Raw genomic sequence first — 20,157 nt, forward strand, 5'->3', positions numbered from 1 at the left:
TATATATACATATCCATGTCGGGGCGCTGGGTGGAGCGGTGGGTGGAGAGAATAGAGAGAGAGAGAGCAAGAGCGAGAGAGCGAGAGCACTCATGCATAATTCACGGAATAAAAATCATTGAAGTAAAATTAATTTATGTCATGTTGCAGGCTCCGGCTCCGGCTCCGCCGCCACCCCTGGCAGCGCAATGAGTGCAGGGGGGGTATGTAGGGAGTTTTCTTTATTGTAGTTCACATTTCACTCTAATACATAATTCATATAGTTTTTTGTTGCATTAATGCGGGCACCGAAACAAGCTCTGGTGTGGGTGGCTGCTTATTCCGCTGCTCCTTTTGGCCAAATGCCTAATGACTTAATTAGCCCGATAATGGGGGGGAATCCTTCCACAGCTCCATATGTCCCACCATAACAGCTACACTATCTCCACCCCACCCCACCCAGCCACGCAATGAAGCCCATATTCGGAGGCTGTTGTGTCTGTGTCTGGTCGTAAAAATGTTCCATCCGTGGCGCGCACTCATAAATCATAATTACGTTCAAGATGGTGGCGCCTGTGTACCCCATACCCATGCCCCCGCCCCAAAATTACATAAACCCAGTTTCGTTTGCCATCTGTGTAATTAATGCGGTTTCTGTGTCATCTTCAGAGCCAAGCGAATGTTTAGTTTGGTTTGGTTTGGTTTGGCCTACCTTTTCACGCAGCATATCCCGTATGCGTCCCGCCTGGTTCTTCGATCGATGCAGCTCCAATTGCAGCTCCAGGCAACGTTCCTGCCAGTTGATCTGCAAAGAGGGAACCTCCTGAATGTTCTCCTCTCCCGAAAAGTCGGTGGAATTCTTACCTCCGGCAAGGCCTGTCCATAGTTGTTCACCTGATGGACGTCCAAGTGCTCGGTGAGCGTGGAAAAGTGCGGCCACGGCGCATCGGGGGCATCCAGAGCGGCCAGCACGGGATTCACAGGATTCACGGTCGGTTGAGGCGCCTCCGCCTTGGCCCCCTGCTTGGCCGGTATGGGCGGGGGCCGTGGCACGCGCCGTGGCATCAGCCGCGGGCTGTTCGGCGTCGAGGTGGTGCTGGAGAGGCGCCCCTGCACTAGCGGCATTTGACCGCTGAACGAGGTGGCCCGCTTGACCACCAACGGAGAGCCATGCAGCGACTGGGAGCCCGACAATCGCCCCGGCAGCGACGGCGGCTGCTGCAGCAGCTGTTGCTGGAGCAGATGCTGCGCCTGCTGCTGAGTCTGCTGCGACTGCTGCTGCTGGTGTTGGTAGAGGTGCGAGGGAAAGGTGTGCAGGAAACCCACGCTGCTGCCATCCTGGGGCCTCAGGAAGTAGTGGCTCTGGTGGCTCTGCGTATAGTAGAGCGCAGCCGAGGGCGTGGCCCGGCCCGAACTGGAGGCCGATGCACTGGCAGACGGCGAGGGCGACGATGAGGCCGAACGTCGCCGCTGATCCGCTGCCGCCGCTGTGGCCTGCACCTGCAGCGATTGTTGCTGCTGTTGCTGCAGATTTGTGAGCGTATCGAAGATTTGCGATAGACGCCCCAAAGGCACTTCGTCAGACATTGACGTTGCAGTAGAGACAGCGACAGAGCCAGAGAGAGAGACAGACAGACAGACAGAGATAGAGAGAGCTGCAAAAGAAAAGAGAGAGAGAAATTAAATTAATTATAGAAATTAATGTGTACAAACAGTTGCAACGTTTTTGTCGAGGCACAAGTGCCTCAAAAGTCTGTTTCCCCATTGTGAAAAAATAAAACACTCGAATTTGTGGTGGCTCTGCCTTTGTTTTTTCTGTTTATTCGAGCCTCAAGCGGCGGGTAGCCTTTGATTATCCTGCAACTATGGTAATTTTGATGTATTCAAAATGGGAGGGCGTCGCTAGTTCCAGCCAAAGAGACGCTGGAGAATGCCGCGTCTCTCCAACGGCGCCGCCCCAGTCTCCGCCTGCGCCTGCGCAGTCTCGAGGGCAGCCGCTGGGGCTGGCGTTTGTGTGGGCGACACCTGGGCCACAGGCACCGCCACAGCTGGCGCGGGTGCCAGCGGTGCGGCCGGTATGGAGGCGGCCACAGCCGCGGCCAGTGTCAAAGTGTCCTCCGAGGGATGGATCCGTTCATCAATGGGACTGGCCACAGGCATGGAAGTGGCGGCCATATTCGCGGGCGCCATCGCCTGCTGCGGCGAGATAACTCGCTCTGTCCGCCTGTGTTCGGCTTCTGGCATCCTGTGATGATGGTGCCTATGGGGACGGGGAGCGTGCTTGCCACTGCTTGAACCGGGATGCGTCATCCTCTGCAAGCGTAAATATCAGCATTCGTTTGGTTTGGTTTGTTTTGTTTTTTAGCCCAAAATAATACTCACAACCAATTTGTATCTGGCCAAAAAATGTGTAGAAAATTTTGTTAGGTTGGGAAATCTCAGGCTCGACTGAGGAACTGAACACTGAGAACCAAACTATCTGAAAGGTTATCTGCCCAGGCCCACTACGATCGGTTAGGCTTTAACGACATTTTATTTTCGATACAACATGATATTCCAGAGAGATAATCCCTTTGCATGCACCGTAATAAATTTATGTATTTACGTAATTTTCGTTAAATATCTTTTACTCTATGTATCTCTTAGTAAATGCTGGATTTCCATGTACATAATGCACATGGCCCATCCATCAGAGAGAGAAGAAAAGATAAACCGAGTTTGCAATTTAATTTCTCGCTGTCTCTCTCTCTTGCGCGTTGTGATGCTACAGTTAAGGGTGGGTTTACATATGTACATGTAACATGTCAGAGTGAGAGGGAAATATAAGACTGGTCTTGATTGGTCTCGTTTGTTGATGTGAGAAAAATAGAATACGTTGGCTTTCGTCTGCCAATTGGGACCTAAGCAATGCCTGCATAAGAATTGTTTTTTGTAATTTTTAGTCGGAGGTTGTTTAATTTGGGCTACTGGGTAGCTACTAGCATACACATACAATTAGTTGGGGCAGAAATTAACACGCAATATTTCATAGATTATTAAACAAACAAAAAAATGTTATACAGATAGTAGTTTCGATTATTGTCATTATCGTAAGTTTTAGTAGCAAAGACTGTCACGTAATGCATGTCGATCTTTTGGCCTTTGAGTGGCCTAATGCCAACTAAATATGATTTTGCTATGCCCTGATACTGCCACAGTCTTTGGGTAACTTTTGCTGTGACTCAGAGAACACACACAAAACAGCATTCAATGCTGGGGAGACGATCATCATGTGTGCTGTGTGCAATGTTGCACAAACAATGAGCAGGAATCCCTCAAGTGTGCAACCATCAATCAATCTATCAATCGCTTCCATGCATTAGCCGGAACCAGTTCTCATTTACACCTCCATGTGCCAGTTGAGTTCTCTGTGCGGCTACGTGCCACCCAACTCAGGCAGAGGCAGAGCGAAGGGAGAGTGCAGGGAGGAACACCACTGACCAGCGGGATAGTCAGGGTTAGTCTGGGGTTCCAACAGGTGCGCGAATCTGGGGCATCAATTGCCACTACGTGTGCGCAATGCTTAATCAACAGACAGATGGACGGATGGACAGAAGGAGAGCAGCAGCTGCAAAAGGACTTGGACTTGGATTCGGGACTCGGGACTAGGGATTCTCAGGGACAAATTGAATATGCCACTAAATTATAGACAGAAAACTTGACATTTCCTCGCTTGTGGAGTGGAGTGGAGTGCTGCCTGCCTGCCACAGAGTAAGAGAGAAGGCTCTTCTCTTTCATGTTTTGTGGTTTACCCAGGGGCTGATGGGTTTTCAAGCACATTCCCCAGGACTCTTAGGACTCTTGGGACTCTTAGGACTCTGACTCTAACTCCAACACCGACTCACTTCCCCTCTGTCGAATGCATTTGTGGATGCTGCTTTCTTTGCTGTGAATTTTTGTGGCTAAAAAGCCTTCATCTTCAGACTCCATTTCCTGCTGCTGCTGTTCCTGCTGCTGCTTCTGCTGCCTCTCTGCTGCTGCGGTCGAGACGCTTGCAAAGGACAGGACTCCCCAAAAAGGACCCCGAAAACCCATTCATAGGAATTATTTTCCAATTTTCGTGCTGCATTCTAAGGAGTACAAGTGTGTGCGGCATGCCCCATGCCCCTTTTCTGTGTGCACACTTCATTTTACAAATTTTGATTTAATTCAAGTTGATTGAAATTCAAATTCAGTTTTTGATTTGATAAAATGTCCTTCTCCTACTTCAACTCCTGCTCCATCTGCTGTAGTGCTGCTCGCAGCACTACAAAAGGGACAGCACATTCCCTTTGCCATGGCCACACTCCTTCCATTTCCATTTGCATTTACATTTCCATTGCTCAATTTCTATCTCAGATTTTAAGTGCACTTTGCAGCAAATTGTTTCTAATTTCTGTGAAAACTGGCAACGCTGCTGCTGCCTGCTGCCTGCAATCTGCAATCGAAAGGCTTGAGATGCACAGCAAAGTGTGGCCGAATGGCAGACATCGTCCATGAATTGTGGCAACAGTGGGACTCAAAAGGTATTCAGTTTCAGGGGATTCAAGATGATATAACTGGAAGGTATTCAAGAGAGGAATTTCAAGAGAGGAATCTCTAAAAAGCGAATCAGATATTATTTCATATTTTGTTATGTTTTACAATAATTTCCTAGGAATTTCCTTGGGCAGTTTCCTTTCTTTCCCTGTGTCTGCTGTGCTGCCACAATACTAATATGGCACTTCCTGTCGTTGTGTCGTGTGGCACTTGTGCCAGCGAAAGGTTTAACGAACTCATTAGCCCCGGCATTAGGCCTCGGGTTTCAGGTGGGACTCAGGTCTCAGGTTGTCAGTGGTGGAATCACAGCCGCCATAAGCCGCTTAACAATATGTAACTTTGTAGTGCATTATCTTAGCATGCCACATGCCACACATGCAACTGGAACTGGCACTGGGATATGGCATTGGGATCTCGGCTCTGGGCTCTGAGTGTGCAACTGAGACACAGCTTTTGGGGGATTCCTTCTGCACATTGTCTTCTGTTTGGTAGAGCGAGGGGGTGGGTAGGGAGCAACGGCGCAAAGAAACGTAAAGGAAATGAAAGCAAAGAAGTCATGGCTTTTGGGGGCGTGGGGGGCGGGGGGAAAACTCACTCAAATAGTTAGCAAAACTTGTTTCAGCTCCAATGAAGTGCACATGGCAGAGACGGCGACGGTGGCGGCGGGGGGGTGAGAGGAGAAACAAATTTCTAAAAACCCCCAGACGACAGTTAAGCCCGCCCGTACCCTTACCCCCCTGCGCACCCACAGCAGCAGCAGCAGCAGCAGATCTTTGGTTTCTTCTGCTGGCTCTCCAGTTTCAGTTGCAGTTGCACGCTGCACTTCCAACGTTGCCTGGGGCTGAAGCTGAAGCTTTTGCAAATATTAGACAATGTATTTATGTGTATTATCAACGATTGCACTGGGAATGTATCTGCACACACACACACACAGACAGACACATGTGTCGCGTCGTCGTCCACTCGTGTCCTGCCACAGATGGTGGCATGCTCTAGCGATGCATTCTCTCTCTCTCTTGTTTAAGGACTTTGCAAGGGTTTAAGTAATGAACTCGAGTATTGCGCTACATAAAGTGCAGTATTTTATTGAACATTCTCTGTGCACATTCCCCTCTCCCACTCTCTCTCTCTCACTCCTTCTTTGGTGTCAATCTCTCTTTGTCTCTCTGGCGTTGCAAGCTGCAAAAATGTAACGCTGTAAAATTAATACAACATAAAAGACTTAACCCCACCTGGCCCCACAGATACGCGCCACCCCTCAACCCCACCGACCCCATGTGGCACCCGAAAATAATTTCCAACACGACAACACACCTTGCCTCCTGTGGCCCTGTGCATCCTGTGGCTATGGTCCGCCCCCATCCCCATCGCTGTCCCCTTCTCTGTTTTGTGGCACTTGAAAAATTTAATAAACGTTGCAGCATCTCCTCCTCGTTTCGCATGCCAATAATTTTACAATACTGTCTGCTCCCTCACTCCCTCAGCACTCTAGCCATCTCTCTCTCTCTTTCTCTAGTGTTTTGCATCGTCAATATGCAACACAAAAAACAAAGCCAACGAATCAGCAGGAAAAGCTAATCCGAAGCATTTGATGCCCTTACGCACAATTATCGATTAAACAGTAGTGTTGGAAGATGCCTAATAGTGTTGGGAAATGCCTAATAGTGTTGCCAAGTGCCTGCATGGCAGACTGTACTTTTATCAATTTATTATCAAGAATAAGTACATTTTAAAAGCGTTTACACATGCTCCAAAGGGTATATACTCTTCTGAGAGGACATGTCAATGAGGGGGAGAGTGTCAAGTCAGTGAGTGTTTCGTTAGTTGCAGTGTGGAACAACAACTACTAAGCGTCGTATTAACAACATTGTAACATGCATGAAAAACCAAGAGAATGCAGAAGGGAATGGAGTGCAGCACTAGAGTCAGACAGAGAGCTCCACTCCCACTCCCACTCGCACTGCCACACTCGCTTCAGTTTCTTTGTAGGAGCGGGTAATACCCTATGACAGAGAGTGCAATTTCGGAATACGTCAAAGGCCATGCGAATCTTAACCTGCAATATTCTGCCATTAATTTTGAGGATATAAAACTGGTAGGTGTTTTTTCTATAAGTATGCCCTATAACGTGCATTTAACCGGTTACCTATGTCGTAGTAAAATAAATACATATCAATTTAAGTTAAATATTCGATTTCTGAATACCAACATACTGAAATTAATTATAATATAATAAAATATAAACATGAACAACTTTAAATTAAATATAATATTCAATTTTAAGCTTAAACAAAATTAAATGTGCTCTTTTTACTGAGTTTAAATATGTGTATAAAATAATTCTCTATGTATGTATGTATGTACATACCTGATGCTACTCTTAAGGCTACTATAATTACCAAATATATAGCTGACATTCTATAGCCAACGCATGATAAGTCAAACAATAGTTTTACCCTCAAGATTATATTTTATTTATGTAAAAGATCACATAATAATATCATAAATGCTATCCCTACCCTATCTATAGTGTATTCCCTATTTCCATAATAAAAAGCTATCTTTCTGGGTTTTCTTTGTTTTTCATTCAACTATTTTTCACTCAATTCCAACGAAAAATTTATAATAAATGCTCGCGCACATGTGATGTGTGGCGCATTTTAATTGGTTCTCTCTGTGTCTGTCTGCTACAACTCCCTGGCGGTGCTGGGGAGTGTGGATCCATAGAAGTGGCATGCCCCTTCACTCCACCCAATCTGCGGTTTGCTCCCCTGCAAAACGGTTGTCATGCCCTTCCGCTATCCACACAGCTGTAAGCACTTCTCGCTGGGTTCTCCATGACCTACGTGACAGGCAATGGGACTTGCAACGCGACTTGGACTTGCTTTATGGATGTGGACTGGCGACCAGCCCTAGACTTGGGCTCTAGATCAATGGCTAAGACACTCAGAGAAAATGTTGTTTTAAAATGCTGCAGAATAAACCCCAGAATATTCACTCAGGACTGCTTTTCCGATAAGATATATTTGCCAACAGAAATTGTAACTCCAAAATAGATTCACAACAGAGTTACCCAGTGGAATAACATCAAAATTTAAACACAAATATATGTGTGTATAAAATAATAGATAGATTAAAAGATGTCTGAAGCGTACCAAAATAATCCACATTTTATGCCAAATAATAAATACCCTCTGTACGAAGAAATGGAGACCGATATGTGGCCACAGCCCGCTAATGGGCCAGAACCGATGGACATTGATATTGATATGGAATATCCAATGATATATAATGAAAATCGCTTTGAAAATGGCGCTGAACCAATGGATATTGATTTCGATTGCAAAGCGAATGAACAATATATTAAGATGAAGTAGAATATAATCACTTATTGGGGGAGGATACATACGTACTATATCCGATATTCATTTCACTGGAGCATCCCTTTTTATTGCCATCTTCCGAACGTTCTGCCCTACTACTATTTTCTTGCTGTGCATAAATGCGGGGGGGACTCGAATAAATATACAAAATATACGCTACTTATATTCCATCCATATGCTGTGTCATTGGTGCTTTATGGTTTTTAATGGCTTGCCTTCTGCCTGCATAATGCATGCCAAGTGGAGGGAATATTGCGCATTCGCATTCGCCCATCAAGTGCGATGGCAAATGGCAGCTGCTGGCTTAGTTTTCCTATTCCTATTCGAAAAACGGAAACAGCAGCCTTACCTGTCCACGAAAATCAGCAGCGTGCAGAGCCGTTCAAAACTAAAGCGGAACCCCAACCTCAATCGCAGACAAAACTTTGACTTTAAAGTTTAAACAAAGCCACACCACACACACACACACACACAGCCAGACGACAGCCAGCCCCCAGACGCTCTCGAGGCAGGCCGAAACGCGATACGGAAACCGGTTAGCCACCCGCTGAAAAAACTTCATGCGAATAAAAGACAACAACAGGTTTCCTGGCCCCCCTCTAATGAGACCACAACAGGCAGCAGCAGCAGCAGTTGGCAGTTAGCAGTTGGCAAACACAAAAAGTGTCAAAAAATAAGCAACTAATTAAGAGGCATGACCGCTGCCGCTGCTGCTGCCGCTGCTGCTGCTGGCCAGCAACATCGACACAACGTTCGACCTTCGCATGGACCAGTTTTCGGGTGGGTAAGTGAGAGTGAGGTGAGGCCAAACATGTAAACATTAATGTGATACGTTTCCTAGGCTCGTAGATTACATACATGTACTTTATTCCACTTTATTCAAGGTGCCACGTGAGTGGTGCACATTCGAATGACATTTTATCAGTGCGAATGACACATTCCCAGCCCTAACCTAATGGTTTCCAATCCAGTTTTTTGCAGTTTCCCTATCCTAATTTTGTTCAAAAACAAAAAAAACAGATTGCAAGTAAGAGATTCCCAGATCCAACTCCTGTTGATGTGACCTACATTCATTCGAGTTCTGTTGAGCCCAACCTCTCCGGGGTCTGTGAACGTGGCGAGTGTTTGACAATTGCCTTTTAGTGTCTGTGCTCGAGTCGAGTCTCCGGCTATATTACAATATTTATGATTCGCATTTGGCATTCGCTTTAATTAAGTTTGCACGAAGGCTGCACGACTGGTGGGACATACCATCATGGCACGCAGTGCGGGGAGCAGCTAGATGGATGGATAGATACAATATACATTTACAATTAAAGTCAATTACAGTCGATTTTTTACTACGATGGAACTGAACCAGTCAAAAAGCAAAAACATTGATCGATGGAAGTATTCATTTTTTTTCACCGAAAATCTTGCTACAGGTGAATCGGAAATTTTTGGGTAATGTCCCTAAGCCGTCTCGACCGTCTTTTAAGCCTACTGTTCTCGGTAGTTGTTTTGATATGTACATTCCCCGCTTTATGTAAACACTCCCGATATCTGCAATCAATTTTAATTGATATCGATTTGCCTCTAATCGAGTGAATGAATGACTGGCTACGCAAATCACATACCATACCCATTGCTCTGTCTCTGGAATCCCTGGAAATCGAGTGCACAATTTATTTACTTTTGAGTGACGGGCGCAGGCCCCGAAGCAGAGGAGCAGGCGAGACGATAGGCGAATAGCCGTGATTGGAACAAGGAGGAGGAAGAGGAGGTGGATGTGTCATAAAGTGAAGTTATCTTAATTAAAATGCAGCAATAACAACGGCAGCCGCATAAAACAGAGACAAGAACAATATGCAAATACACCATAAATAAACAACGATTTCAGTATGTACATATGTACATTTGTATGTATATATGTACATATGTTTGAGTGCGTGTGTTTGTGTGTGCCATGTTATGCGATATGGAATGACAAGACTTTGGAGTCCGGCTCTGAATTGAAGTTGCATCATCATTAATATACAAGACGGCGGGGAGTGCAGACGAATGCATCAAAACAACAAGATTTGATACCAGTAGAGGGGAGTGTAGGCACATACATATGTACATATGTATGTATGTATGAAGTTTTTCCAAGAAGAAAACACTGCAATCCGATCCAATTGGAATGCGAACGGTACTTTTGTTTTTATTCACGCGCCTGAGACTGAAACAATAATCAGAATTATTTTGGGGGGAGCTTCGGATTTTGTGTTTTGCTTTTTCTCTAAATATTGCGGCATCCATAGATCGTAAAAATCTCATTCCCACACCCACGGAGAGGGGACACGACACCAAAAAAAAAAAAGGCTACCTTTCCGCGCGCCAGAGGTACGAAAATTCATACGAAAAGAAATACCAAACCAACAACAACAAAAGAGCAAACTGTAAAAGTCAATGGACTGCAAAAACAACGAAAGTCAGTAAGCAGCAAGAGAGAGAGAGAGAGAGAGGGAGTAGGGTGACTACTGTTGCTGCAGTCGCTGTCGCTGTCGCAGTCGCCGCAGTCGAAACGTCAACGTCAAATGCTCATTTACAAGAAAAAATACAAGAGAGAATGAAAAAAAAATAAAAACCGCGTCTCGACAATCAGATACGCTGTAACCATCGAAAGGGAGTACTAAACGTCAGCTCTCGCGCTGCTTCGGTGGCTAATATTAACATACATATGTACATGCTTATAATCGAATATACGATAGTGATAATATAATTTATGAGTGCATTATATGTGTACTGCTTAGCTTGATTTTGGTTGTTACATGGCACAAACATGAGGTAAAGCATACCTCTGGTGCTCTGCATGTAGCGGGGTATAACTTGCGCCTCGGCTCAGACATCGCTTGGGCTCCCACACACACACAAACACAAAACACAAGCACGCGCTCGCTACTCTCTTACACCAGAGCATGGCATGGTGGCTCTCCGAGGCTGTTACATGGAGGAGAGCACTGTAATGCTCACATTATTTACGAGCTCTGTTAATAATTTAAACACAGCTCTGTTAATGGTATGCCTTTGATTACAGAGTTCACCATCTGTTAACGCCCTGTTAGATATATGGCCAAAAGTTTGACCAAGGTTGCGGAGGGGGCAAAATCGAAATATCTTTCAACAATCCACTCCCACATGCCACAATGCGAGAAGTCAATCCAAAGTACAATCGATGCAAGAAACTGTTCATAAATTATTTATTTTCTGCCTCCACGTTTTGTACATTTTCTTTTTTTTATAAAAATAGCAAGCAATTGTTTCAACATGCCACAGTTATTCGCAGCAGTGCCCCACACAGAGAGACAGAGAGAGAGGGGAGTGCGATTGACGCCATCGATTAAACAAGGCAGCACCTTGGTTTGTCGGTGGAGGGGTGGGGGGTAGCGGTAGGCACCAACAGAGGATGAGAATCTCGTGATTGGCAGAAGAAACCATAATAAAGAGTACGGCCATGACCTTGTTTTTGCCGGTATATCGATTATCGGGATTCAAGGTATCACATATCCGATTCTTCTGTACAGATTTCACTATATTTATTCGCTGCTCGTTTCAGCTGAAACTGTAACCATCCTTTTGCCCTGCATCCTACATCCACTCCCCATGCGGGGGAATGGTTCTGTGGTGAGCGCACTCATACCCCGTACTCCGTACCGTACCCCTGCCCGTGCAACTGTGAATGTGGAGCAATCATAATTCCTGGCTTTTATCATCCAAGCGAGCGACACAGAACATGAAAACAAAAGGGAAATGCTCATTAAACGAGAAATGACAGCGCGCTGAGAGATGGCAGAAATGTGTGGGTGGGCTAGAGAGGTGTGGCGTGTGGGTTTGTTGGATGGACTGTTTTCCGGACGAGGTTTGAGGTTGGAAAACAAAAAAAAAAACAAGGAAGTGCAGGAAATGTCAGCGTTGACAAGAAAATGCACTCGCTATGCCAAAAGCATATACACAAACATGCGCTAAACACACACAAATACACAATACACACACAGGGACACAACGAGCCATTAGCATATGGCGGCTGGTGGCAGTGTGGCTCCAAGTGCTTGGCCTGACAGACACACACGGTGGAAGGTGGTAGAGGGGGTTGCATGTTATAGCCAGAGCTAAGGACATGAAGGAGAAACGAGTGCCTGCCTGCCTGGCTGCCTGTCTGGCTGTTTGTTATTGTCTTTGGCAAAAAGGTTCAAAGTTCAAATGGTTTGAAATCGGGGCCATCAATGAAAACAAACAATGAAAACAACGAACAAAATGGGGGAAATCCGCATGGCACCCGCAAACACCCACACAGAGAAATGTCAATTAAACGACAGGTAGAGGAATTCACTCAAAAGAGAGGTGTTATTGGAGCATTTTTATGGGTAAAATTCAAATCTATCGGCAGAAGATTCATTTAGAAGAGCCCTGCATTAGCCCAACATCTACGCTCAATAGCAGCATCTCTCATCAAATAATCCTTCTCACAAGAACCAGAGATTCTCTTCCCCCAAAAGACAACCAAATTACAAGCGTGCAATAATTTGACTACTCAAAAGCTTCTCCTTCCGAGCATCATATGTATATCCCCATTCATCCACATCATCTATCTCTCTCTACCTGTCTCTGTTTCTCCCTTCCTCCTTCTGTCCTTCTGTTCGTCAGTGTCAGGGTCATTTCATCTTATATCCTGGCTTGCCAGGCGGTTTTATGGCAAGCAGTCGATTAGCCAACAAACTATCAAAAAAAAAAACAAAAAAAAAACAAACAAAAACCAAGAAAACGATGACGATGATGATGACAACGACACGGTAGGATGTAGCACGACGTTTGCCAGGACGATTCCTTGCATTTTTCATTTAGCCAATAATCACAACATTTACCAACACCCCACAACATAAGCATCCCAAGCATGCAACATCCGAAGCATCCATCCGGCTGTCTGTCTGTCTGTCCCACACACACGTGTAGAAAAGTTGCTGCTATATCCTGCTGCTGCTGCTGCTTGATTTCTTTATGCCGTAAATTCTCATTTACGGCGGCAGAGCTGCCAGGCACAACCAACCTCCGGCCTGCCTGTCCGTGCAGCGAACAGCCACCCACACAGCCACTCAGTCGCCTCGTACGTTCCCGTTGCCGTTTTATATATCCAGTCATTTAATCAATTATGCAAAAAACGATGTCGACGATGTATCGTAAAATGTTTCCTACGGTTACGGAGGGTCTCCGCTGCTACTGACTCTGACTTTGGCTCTTTTCTGGGCTTGGGGGTTATTCGCGTGTCTTGGCCCCGTCCTCGTCCTCATCCTCATCGTCGTCGGCACGTTTACCTTTTCTTGTGTATAAATAATTAATTAAATGTACAGCAGTTTTTGGAAATCGTCTTTGCCTCGCAGCAAACTGGCAGTAGGAGTAGGAAGGGCCGCTCCGATTGTGTGTGGGCGTGGAAATCGCAGTTACATCTCTCTAAGGCTCTAAGGACTCATTTTTGGCAGTTAACAAACCACTTCGATTAACGTGCAGGCCAAGGCCAATGAATGAATCGAATGTCGGTAAAAAAAACCTTCCCCTCCAGAGCACACACCTGGAGGAGAAACATGTTTATTATTTGATTGAAATATAAATACCCTTGTCCACTTTTCAATGACAAATTTAGTCGCTGTGGAAATTTCCCATAAGCGAATGCATCCCAGAGTATGTAACTCTATCTTCTAGACATCGCCTAGGATAATGTTTCAACCTCAAGTATAGTTCTTATACGAGTAGATCCTGGCAGATAAATGAAAGTTTCAAATTGCAGACTTAACTGCATGGAGCATGGGGGCGTCTCTGCTTTAGCTGCTTCCAAAAATTGGCCAAAAAGTGAGGCAACATCACGTAGCAATTGGCGTAGAAACAGCCAACGGGCTGGACACACACACACACACACACACACGGGACACACACAGGACACAGAACGGAGTCGAGCTTCAGTTTGGAGCTGGCTGGCTTTCTGGGTTTTATTTTATTTTTGGCTCTGATTGCAGTGGGCGTGGCAGAAATCTGGGACGCCTTTGCCATGTCCACACAGTACTCCTCCCCGCCACCCACCTAACCCCAAAAATAATCTATGGCAATTGCATATGGCAGGCAATAAACTTGGTCAAGTCGAAAAACAAAAACTGCTGCGGTCTGTAGCAGTCGGTGGGTGCAGCAGGATTGCAGCAGGCTGTTGCAGGTGGTGGGTGGTGCGGTGGTGCGGTGCTGCTGCCTACGAATAGCGTAAAGTGCTCTTGACATGTTTTTATTAAAGTTTCCTCCACATTTCCGGCCACGTCTCCTCCAAGACAGCGCCGAGGAAATGCAGCACAAAACATTTGCAATTTCCACAGGCACTGCAGAATTCTCTTCTCGTTTTTTATACCCGTACTCAAAAAAGAGTTAAGGGGTATATTAGATTTGTGGTAAAAGTGGATGTGTGTAACGCAGAGAAGGAAAATTTTCCGACCCCATAAAGTATATATATTCTTGATCAGCATCAATAGCCGAGTCGATATAGCCATGTCTGTCTGTCCGTCCGTCCGTCCGTCCGTCCGTCCGTCCGTCTTGTTGAGCGCCTGGATCTCAGAGACTATAAGAGTTAGGGTAACCAAATTTGGTTTCCAGACTCATGTGATATCACACTGCTACAAGTGTATTTCAAAATTTCGCCCCGCCCCCTGCCGCCCCCACAAAGGACGAAAATCTGTGGCAGGCACAATTTTAAAGATACGATAAAACTAAAAACGCAGTATCGTAGAGAATGCCCATATCTACCAGACTGCAGAATCTGAATCAGATCGGATCATAATTATAGCCAGAATGACGAAATTAATTTTCAGTTGCTTCCCCTGCCCCCCCTCCCGCAAAAAGCAAAACACAACTCATTTTCCTTCTCGCTCGCACACTCTGCCGCGTTCAGTGCGCGGGAAACCCCTAGCGGAGGAGATGTAGAATCTAATTGGAACATGTACAATCTACATGTTAGATGTATAATATACATTGTATATGTAGATGTAGATATCATATGTAGCAAAAAAATGTAAAATATAAAATTTTTTTTTTTAAATTCTAAAATTCTTAAAAATCATAAGCTCAAAAATGTACATACTGACTGAGTACGGGTATAAGTAGAGTCGCGTCCCCAGAAGCGACTCACACGTTCCTTCTCGTTTTTTTTGTGGATACCCTTTCCCAGGCAACATTCCTTCAGCTGTTGCTTCAGCTTGCCCAACAGAGAGAACCCTTTTTTTTGTCTCTGTTTTGTTTCCTTTTATATTAGGTTTATGCCATGTGCGTGGGGCAGCACATGAGGCATCTATCGCGTACCTAAACCAAAAGGAAAAGAGAGCCAGAGGGAGAGAGCGAGAGACGGATCTCCAGAGATAAGAGTCGACAAAGATTTGACCCATATAAAGTGGTAGATTTTTCACACATTTTCCAATCAAATTCTTTTTTTTTGCAGAGCTGAAAGCGAAAAGGGAATATAGGAAAACCAATTATTTGCAACAAATTTTCAATTTTGGGATTTTTCCTGGCGAAAGAAGCTTTGTCTCCAACAGAGAAAAGTGCCAGAAGTAGCAGAAGAAGTGTTGAAGTGTTTCCCAGGGAACTGGGCACAACAAAGGATAAATCACAAGGCGAAAGCAAAACAAGAGAGAGAACTGCTAAAGTCGACCAGAAGGATACCTCTGAAAAGGTACAAAATATTAGTAAAAAATAACAGTTCGTTAGTCCAGCTGTTTGCCTTTTGATTCGGGTTCTGGACGACACTGAAAATGTATAACAGAAAATGGCAACAAGTCATAGCCCAAGACCGACACACAAACTGTCGTGGATCGCTCAAATATGATAACAGAACAGAACAGAATATACCCAACACTAGAGGAAGGAAGAGGTATAGCAAAAGAGGGAGCAACAGCAGGGTTGTCACCCTTGCACTTGGATAATGCCCAGGCGCACATTGTTGGCAAGGCAGGCGGACAGACAGACAGGACAGACAGACAGACAGACAGGACAGGACAGGACAGTGGCACAGGCCGTGGCCTAAGCACAGAGGCACGTATCCACGTGTTGGCAGTGCAGCCTAGGGACGAAAGAAAGAGCGTACGAATGGAACGGTAAATGCACTTTGAATGAAAAAGTTTACTTGTCACTGGGGATAGGGAGGGAGAGGGACACACAAACAGGAGACAGACAACAAACAGGAGACAGCGCGAAAGAGCGCCGCGATGCGAGTAGGTGGCAGCATGGAATGTCAATTGAATGGCAATTGTAGGCTGACTGCCACTGACGCCACTCGCTGCCGCTGCCACTGCCACTGCGGCTGCAGGGAATGTGTACTTCAGGGGAGCACTCAAAATGGAGCCATGGAGTCATGCAGCTTATATGCTACTTATGCTAGGTAGATGGTCCAAAAATATGGCCATGGGATTTCACAATCCAGTATACAGCAATCCTGAACGTTCCATCCGGCGATGCTAGCAATCATTTTTATCGGTTCACTTTATTATTTTTTTTCTTCTTTAATTAATTTTTTTTTTTTTTTACATATCAGAGAATATCAGAGATTACCATTCGCTGCGTTATTTTTCACACCTTTCTGTCAAAGGGTCAACATATCATGAATGGCTAGCAGCCATATGGGGACGTTCGATCTTAGGTGCTTGGCAATGGCAACCTCCAAAGGCGAAACCACATATAATTTTTTCACCGGATTCCGGTGCATTTCGGAGACCAAAAACAAGAGTGGAAGAGGGGAGAGGGGGCTGTGGTATGCACCAACAAATTAACATAAATTCCGTTTTCCATAAAACACGATCAACCGCCCGAGGGTGCAGTGCAAAAAACCGCTACTTACACGACTATCTGCCAGGGAGAGAGAAAGGGACATAGATAAGTATTTGTACGTGGGAGTGAGAGAGGGAGAGGGACGGTGGGTCGCAAAAAAGTTCAACGACAGCAGGACAGACGGAAAGGACAAGGAAATGAAGAGACAGGGAAAGAGAGAGAGCGAAGAGCAAAAGGAAACAACAACAAGAACGATGTCATTCCAGGGGCAGAACAAGTGGGGGAGGGAGGGTGTTTGCGTGCTGCCCAAGGACTACTGCCGTCAAGGAGCCGCGAATGGGTGTAGTAGGCCGTTTCGCCCAACACCCACTCACTCCTACGCTTCCCTGGCAAACAACAATTCCCAGAAGAAAAATCAATGGAATTGTTAGGTATGTTCCGCCCCACACACACCCACCCCCCGCGACCAACAGTCTTTCGCCGACTGTTCCCTCCCCGTCCCGACCAAACACAAGAATGTTTTTCTCTTGATTTACTAATGTTCTTCCGTCTCCTGCTCCTAGTATTTTTTCCCCATCTCTTTGCTCTGCCATTTATTTGCAAAAAACGCAACAACAAATGTGTCTGTCTCTGTCTGACATGTTGACATACTTATATATGGTGAGACAGAGTGAGAGGGAGAGAGAGAGAGAGAGACGAAGAGCGGGAATGCAGTAAATTGTGGGGCCCACCTGTCATGATCAAAGAAAATATCCGTGAATTCAAGGTGAGGCATTCACAGAGAACGCTCTTACGAAAGGAGCCTATGATGTTTTTGCCATTTATTGTGACAGCGAGAATGCCTCACCTTTTGTTTAATATACCCTGGCCACTGGCCAGACATGGAGCATAGCATAATAGTCAAGGGGATTGGCACCCTCTCTTCGATTGTTGCATATTTTATTTCAGTGAAAACACAAGGAGAGCCCTCTTCTTAATTGCAAATGTGCACCCTGATCGCAAGGATCTCTCTTCAATTCAATACGTACCACTCTCTCCCTCTTTTGATATTTTTTGGCGGCACAGCTGCTTGGCGTCGCTCCGTCTCTTATGTGTGTGAGCAGGCCAACGGCAATTCGCTGCTCTGTCCAAGCATCATCATCATCTTTAGCGTCGCAGCAGCAGCATCACTGTCGTCGCCGGTGGGTGGTGGCGGGTGGGGGGGTGTAATGTACAATAAACGGCCGCATGGGAATTTCCTTTTTGCATTCACATTTATCAACGCCGACGTCACGTCGGCAGAGGGAGCTCTTGCTCCTACTTCTGCTCCTACTACTTTTACAACTGCTGCTCTGCCCACGTTGGCGTCGCAGTCGGCGCCAACACGTGAGAGCGCCTTGACAGCGCGCGCAGGCAACAACAAAACTTGATAAACACACACTTTTCTCGCTGCTTAAGCTTCAGCCGCTGCCTTTGTTTTTGGGCAAAAAGTCTACGGTAAATTTTCTTCGGAGCCAACAGCTGTCGTCGCATTGATTTCAAGGGCTGTCGGGAGAGGCGAGGAGAGGAGAGGGCACTCCCGCTCTTTATTGTTGTTTGTCTGCATGCACTTGGGCACTTGTTGTTGTTGTTGTTGCACTGCCACTGCTGTTCAGTTTTTGCTCTAGCATTGCAATGGTTTTGCACTGCCCTTTTGCTTTTGCATTTGCACTGCCACTGCGCTGCCACTGCTCTGCTCTGCTGCGCTGCTGTGTTGAGGAAGGCTCGAACGCACACACCCACAAAACACTTAAACACACACGCACGCTGCTTTTGTCAATAAAAAAAAGACACGATAGCACGAAACACAGAAAAAAACATTGCTAATATATTGTTAACAAACAAACACAAACATTGCGGACGCGAAAGCGAGAGACGCAACGAAACGAAACGAGACAAGACGGACAAAAATGCCAGAGCGCGCGCGGAGGTGCCAACCTAACGCCACGAGAGAGAAAATTGTTCTGCTTCTGCCAGCTCTGTGCATGGTATAACGTTTCATAAGGTGGCGGCCTCTTTTTTGGTAGGCCTTAGTACCCAGCACTACGACAGCATGTGTTTGCCCATAATCGTTTATATTAATTTTTAGGTATTTATTTATTAAGATATAGAAATATGCGTTGTCTGGCGGCGGAAAACGAACCGTAGCCACTAAAGTAATGGAGCGGGTGTGAAGGAATAGAAAACAACTTAGGCCACCAAAGAGCGAGATGGTCATACCTTTCGAATAATTGCTGCATTGCTCAGTGCAGCGCCATCACAGGAGCTGGCTCTCTGCTGATGTGGCCTGGCCTCTCATTCACTCAACAGTTGTCTGTTCAGCTATTAACAGAAGCGGCGCTGCTGCGCTAACAGAGCGCTGTTACGCTAACATGAATAAATGATATGCCCACAGCTACGCTATATTTTCGGAGCTTATTGGATTTGTGTGAGTGTGACTAAGATCCGAAAGACAGGCACGGGATCACCCCACCTTATATAATTTCATCATGTGCCACAACTAATACCCGATATGTACATATGTGGGGATTTATGAATAATGTACTTCTTCAATTGAAGAAGACAAAGGAGATTCGAGATCGAAACCCTTTCAATCAGGGCTCGGCACGGCCCTGTCCAATGGGTATGGGAAAAGGCGCTGCCGCTCACGTACACGTGTATTATGCAGTGGTCCCAACCAATACAATTTTCCCTTCCGTTCCACAAAATTGCACTGCACAAAATTTGATTGCTGCATGCTGACCCCTGATATAAATAACGTAAAAAAAATTTTCCGGCCAGCACTGCCGTTCCTGCGGATATGGCCCTGGAGTTTCAGGGCCAAGAACCCGGTTCCGTTTGCTGCAAATTAACAACATTCCAGTGTGTCTGGTCGGCTGACGGGAAATTTCAAAAATTTCAATTCACAAAAATGCACAGGAATGTGTCGTTGTCCGCTCCACATGTGCTGTGTCTGTGGACCGCCCAACGCAGCAGCTCCTCCCATCCGTCTGACACCTTTAAGCAGTGGCAACTGGACTGCGGTCGAGACCAACGAGATCAAGCTGCCCAAGCTGTCACCAGGTGGAAGGGTGCTCCTCGAGGAGTTTGTAATCTGCTAATGGGATCAGAAAAGAAGAAGTTGGGCACATAAAATACATATATGTATGTATGTATGTATGGTAGCATGCTGCCCAGAAAATGAATTTTGAAGTTTACCAAGATCTAAGCGGATGAATCCATTAGCAAAGCAGAGCAAAGCAGAGCGGAGCAGATTCCATGCTCATCCACTGAACGAATGAAGAGCTTGATAAGGAGAGCTGCACACAGCTCAAGGACAGGTCCATAATCAATCCTCCCCAAGAGATTGAGATGCATAGACGGAGATGGAGATGGAGGGCCATCATTGTCATCAACGGAGAAGAGGAAAGCG

General features: G+C 45.8%; 2 protein-coding genes across 2 annotated transcripts in view; both read right to left on the reverse strand.

The window, feature by feature from the left end:
• The window catches only part of LOC111078240 (uncharacterized protein CG43867), a 140,740-nt gene extending 122,815 nt beyond the window's left edge, over positions 1 to 17,925 (reverse strand). The window contains 3 exon segments of the mRNA XM_022372815.2: positions 692 to 784; positions 844 to 1,634; positions 17,756 to 17,925. Coding sequence (XP_022228507.2) covers positions 692 to 784; positions 844 to 1,566 — 816 coding nt within the window. The 5' untranslated portion in view covers positions 1,567 to 1,634; positions 17,756 to 17,925.
• Positions 1,768 to 2,472, reverse strand: LOC111078245 (serine/threonine-protein kinase NLK). Its single transcript, XM_022372827.2, has 2 exons — positions 2,362 to 2,472; positions 1,768 to 2,292 (listed from the first exon to the last, which is right to left on the reverse strand). Exon 2 carries the CDS (start codon positions 2,287 to 2,289, stop codon positions 1,882 to 1,884), a length of 408 nt encoding a protein of 135 aa, XP_022228519.1. The 5' UTR covers positions 2,290 to 2,292; positions 2,362 to 2,472; the 3' UTR covers positions 1,768 to 1,881.
• Positions 17,926 to 20,157: the final 2,232 nt, after the last annotated feature.

Source organism: Drosophila obscura, unplaced genomic scaffold (genome assembly GCF_018151105.1).
Source record: "Drosophila obscura isolate BZ-5 IFL unplaced genomic scaffold, ASM1815110v1 contig_29, whole genome shotgun sequence".
NCBI classification, from domain to species: Eukaryota; Metazoa; Arthropoda; class Insecta; order Diptera; family Drosophilidae; genus Drosophila; species Drosophila obscura.

Bases quoted from the DNA above. Each gene is read 5' to 3' on its own strand.
- LOC111078245 (XM_022372827.2), bottom strand. From the start codon at position 2,289: ATGACGCATCCCGGTTCAAGCAGTGGCAAGCACGCTCCCCGTCCCCAT.